At 44.6% G+C, this 4,236-nt stretch overlaps 1 protein-coding gene across 1 annotated transcript in view; it reads left to right on the plus strand.

Moving 5' to 3' along the window:
• ccdc3a (coiled-coil domain containing 3a) overlaps positions 1-733 on the plus strand; it is a 5,757-nt gene extending 5,024 nt beyond the window's left edge. Inside the window, exon 3 of the mRNA XM_027020549.3 lies at positions 124-733. Within this exon, the coding sequence (XP_026876350.3) occupies positions 124-372 (249 nt within the window). The 3' untranslated portion in view covers positions 373-733. The remainder of the gene's footprint in view (positions 1-123) is intronic.
• Positions 734-4,236: the final 3,503 nt, after the last annotated feature.

The following is a 4,236-nucleotide window of genomic DNA, read 5'->3' on the forward strand; positions in this document are numbered from 1 at the left end:
ACTATATCCATCTCTCTCTCTCTCTATTTTTTTTGCTCCCTCTTTTCCTCTCTTTCTCTATCCCTCTCTCTCTCTCTTTTCTCCCTCTTTCTCTCTTTCTCTATCCCTCTCTCTCTCTGTCAGCTTTTCTGCTCGACAGTGCAGCAGCTGCTGTCGGAGGAGGAGGTGCGAGTGGGCCGCCTGCAGGAGCGTGTGGCTGAGCTGGAGAGGAGAAACACACAGCTGAGAGATCGTCTCAGGAAGCTGAAACGCTCTCTGCGAAAGGCACGCCACAAGCATCTTGGCCCCACCCAGACCAGCCCCGCCCACCGCTCCAACGCCATCACTTCTCCACTCGGGCCTCCACATCACACGATTGCACGTGGCCTGTGAACACACACACACACACACACACACACACACACACGCATGCCCACACATATTCGTGCCCCGTGAAGGTGTGCACACTCCTAGCCCATGAGCCGACCCAACTCCTTTAGAGTCCAGTAGAGACAACACCCCCCCCATCCTTACACTCCCCCCAATATACAGCCACTCTTCTCCCGTAATCAGTGAGTGTCTTTATATGCACAGTTAATAACAGTCGTACTCAAAACACTCTGCAAACTGTAAATAGATTAAATCTTGCAAACTTTGACACATGTATTTTTTTTACAGTTGTCTGCAATGTAACTATGGTCAGGTTATTGATATACTGTGTTGTTTTTACTAAATAAAGTGAATATTAAGACTATGATTTCATAGATACAGTCATACAAAGGTCCCCCCCCCCCCCCCCTGACATGTCTGTTTCAGCTTTCTGAGACAATGACATCTGAGGGAGTGACTGTAGGAGTGACTGTGTGAGTGACTGGGAGTAGGAGTGACTGGGAGTGACTGTAGGAGCATTTGTAGGCGTGACTGTGGGAGTGACTGGGAGTAGGAGTGACTGTGGGAGTGACTGTAGGAGTATTTGTAGGTGTGACTGTGGGAGTGACTGGGAGTAGGAGTGACTGTGGGAGTGACTGGGAGTAGGAGTGACTGTAGGAGTGACTGTAGGAGTATTTGTAGGTGTGACTGTGGGAGTGACTGGGAGTAGGAGTGACTGTGGGAGTGACTGTGGGAGTGGTTGACAGTATTATGGATGGATGAGGGTGCTTGTGACAGATCTTTCCTCCACTGCATCCTGAGAGAAAGTAGTCAAACAGGAGAGACTGTTACATCAAAACAAACCCAGCAAGCACAATCCCAAACACACACACTTGTTAATTTGTGGATTATATAATGTGTTTGAACAGCTGAAGCCTCTTCTAGTATAATTATTATATAACAAAATTTTGTATGACAAGCTTCTTAAAGCAGCAATATGTATATAAAACTATGTAAAATGTAAAACATAAAATGTACATAAACAGCAGTATGGCCAATGAGAGAGCAATTAAATGTACAGTATAAATCATACTAAGTGGCTGTGCTGTTAAACAGTAGTATTACAGCAGGGTTACATGATAAATTACACTGGATGTGTAATGTGCATTTGCAAAGAGGCATTATAATCAGACAGAAGCATAAAGTTGCAGTTTAAATTACGCTGAATGTAAAATATGCATGAGACATGCAAAAAATCTACAGAGTGTACAGGTTGACCTTCTGGAGGGAGAGGGCAGTCAGGAGGTGTAGTAGAGACTAGCTCTCAGGAAGCTGTGTGTGTGTAGCCCTGTACTGCTTACAAGACGGCAGCACATCAGAGAGGCAGTGTCCTGGGTGTGTTGTGTCTCCTTCTTCACTTGGCTAGCACAGACACTGTCCAGGCTGGGGAGGTCAGTCCCCCTGATCCATTCTGCCAGCCTGACCATGCTGATCCTTCCTCTCTGAGAGAGTGCAGCCATGCCATGAGTCAGCACACACTCGCTGCTGCAGTAGAAGACCACCTGGAGTGTTTGTAGGAATTCTGTTCCTGTTCCAACTTCCTCAGGAAGTATAGTCTCTGTTGTGTCCTCATGCACATGTATGAGGTGTTGGGGGACCGTGTTAGGTGTTGTTTTGTGGATACAAAGGAACCTCATGCTCTCCACACATTTCACTGGTCTGACTTCCTTGTTCCCCTGAAGTCCACGATGATCTCCTTTGTCTTGGAGGTGTTAAGTACTAAGTTTTTGCACCATTCACCTAGACATTCCACCTCATTCATATGGGCGCTCTCAATACCATCTGAAATGAGGCAACTACCGAGGTGTCACCTGTGAATTTGATTATAGTGTTGGAGGAGTAGAACACGTCTGGGACCTGCTGGGACCCACTGGTGTAGATTTCTCCTCTGCTCTCTCTCGTTTCTGCAGAATCTGAGAAAGTGTGTGTTGACTGGACACCAAATACACACACACACACACACACACACACACACACAATCAGTAGTTAAAAGCTCTTCCGTTAATTCCATGTCATGTAGCAAAATGAAAATGTTTCAAATGGCACCTGCAGCATCTGCGTGTGCTACAATGTGTTTATTGCTTAAAGATTTCTTAAATTAATAATAATCCTTCACTGTTCATTCTTTCCAATTAAGAAATACCTGGACAGATACTCAAGTGTCCAAAACTAATCAAAGTGACATTACACAAGAGTACGTTTCTTAAAGCTCAGGACTGTCTGACATGGGCTCCCAGCTGCAGGCTAATACAGGGATAAAAAGGTTCAAAACAGCTGGTCACTGGTCTAAGGGTCTGAGAGACAGACAAGCTGAGGACTGTCGGGTCTCCCATTCCTCATTCTGTGGACCCAGGTACAGAGGTCTAGACTTTTGAGAGGTTTAGAGGTCTAGACCTTTCTGACTCTGTGTGTGTGTGTCTGTGTGTGTGTGTGTGTGTGTGTGTGCGTGCGCATACTAGCTGTAGAAGAAGACTTATGTACTTTAAGAGGCAATAACTGTTACTCCCATATCCCAGCACTCGTATAACAGCAAGGTAAACCTCTGTTTTTATAGCCTGTCCTGCAGACCTTATACTCACCAAACCCCTGCTGGAGAAGTCATCACTCCGGTGTTTGTGCAGGTGTGTGTGTCAGTGTATAAATACTCAAGTAAGTGGATAAAATAGGAGTTTAAAATGTTTGTGTGTGTGTGTGTGTGTGTGTGTGTGTGTGTGTGTGTTTGGGAAGCCTGATTCTTTTATGATCACCCCTTATTTTCCTTTAGCCCTCAGGCAATGAAAGCCTCAAATGAGCAAGAGAAATACCACAAACACAAACTGCAACATTCTTCAAGGATTACCAACCTGGAACAGCCCTCAAACTCCAAGACCAACAAGACTCACATATGTGAAGATACTGACTAGGTCACAGATAAGGAATATGGGACTGGTGTTGCTGGATGTATAAAATACACACTTATAATAGCACTTTAATGTTAGTAGCTCTGGTCAGGTTAAAGGACAGAGCAGACTGTCCATGAGAGAAAAACAATAAAGGATGTACATATTACATTTACGTTTACATATTAACCTTAAAGTCACTCAAACCCGCTCACATGTGCTTCAAGTTTAGAGCACTCCATGAGCCAGAGACTTCTGAAGCATTTTATAAACAGCATATTTGTGCATAATTTATGAGACTACAGGAACACTATGATTGGAACATGAATTCAGGCCTGAGCTGTGGTTCTGGTCTGAGGATTTAGGGGGCATCCGGTGGAAGCCCTCTCCAGCCTTGCTCACATGGCAAGGAAAGGATGCCCATTCTGCTGTTGCTATGCAACATACCAGCCAGGAAGGTCTGCACAGTCATGTGATCCAGCAGAGCACGCTTTAGGGTTGCCCTGCTGAGTTCATGCATGCTGCTCAGTGCTACATGCACGGCAGGCTCAAAAGACGATGGCTGGCCATATACCCATACGGCCAAGGCAAGACGTCATTCTCCCTTTACACTGTATCTGTAATATCAGTAGTTACTCACAAACAATATATGCCACTATAATGTAATTACTGAGGACATGTGCAATATCACATATGGATCACAGCAGTGCACTTTACGGAAATGCAAAAGTATCAGTAGGTTTCCACAGCAACAGCACAGATATTGTCTGTTTATCTCAATGTTAAAGTTTTATGTCTGTTTGTGTTGTAACATCAGCCCCCTCAAACAAACAAACAAACAAACAAACCATGGATTACTATGAACAAGTGAGAGAGTACTTGTGATGCTGTTGTGTAAGACCTGTCAAATCAGATTGGGTTAAAGCTCAAATCAGCTGTTAGACACAAC

Source organism: Electrophorus electricus, chromosome 11, assembly GCF_041902795.1.
Source record: "Electrophorus electricus isolate QZ-2024a chromosome 11, ASM4190279v1, whole genome shotgun sequence".
Classification (NCBI taxonomy): Eukaryota; Metazoa; Chordata; class Actinopteri; order Gymnotiformes; family Gymnotidae; genus Electrophorus; species Electrophorus electricus.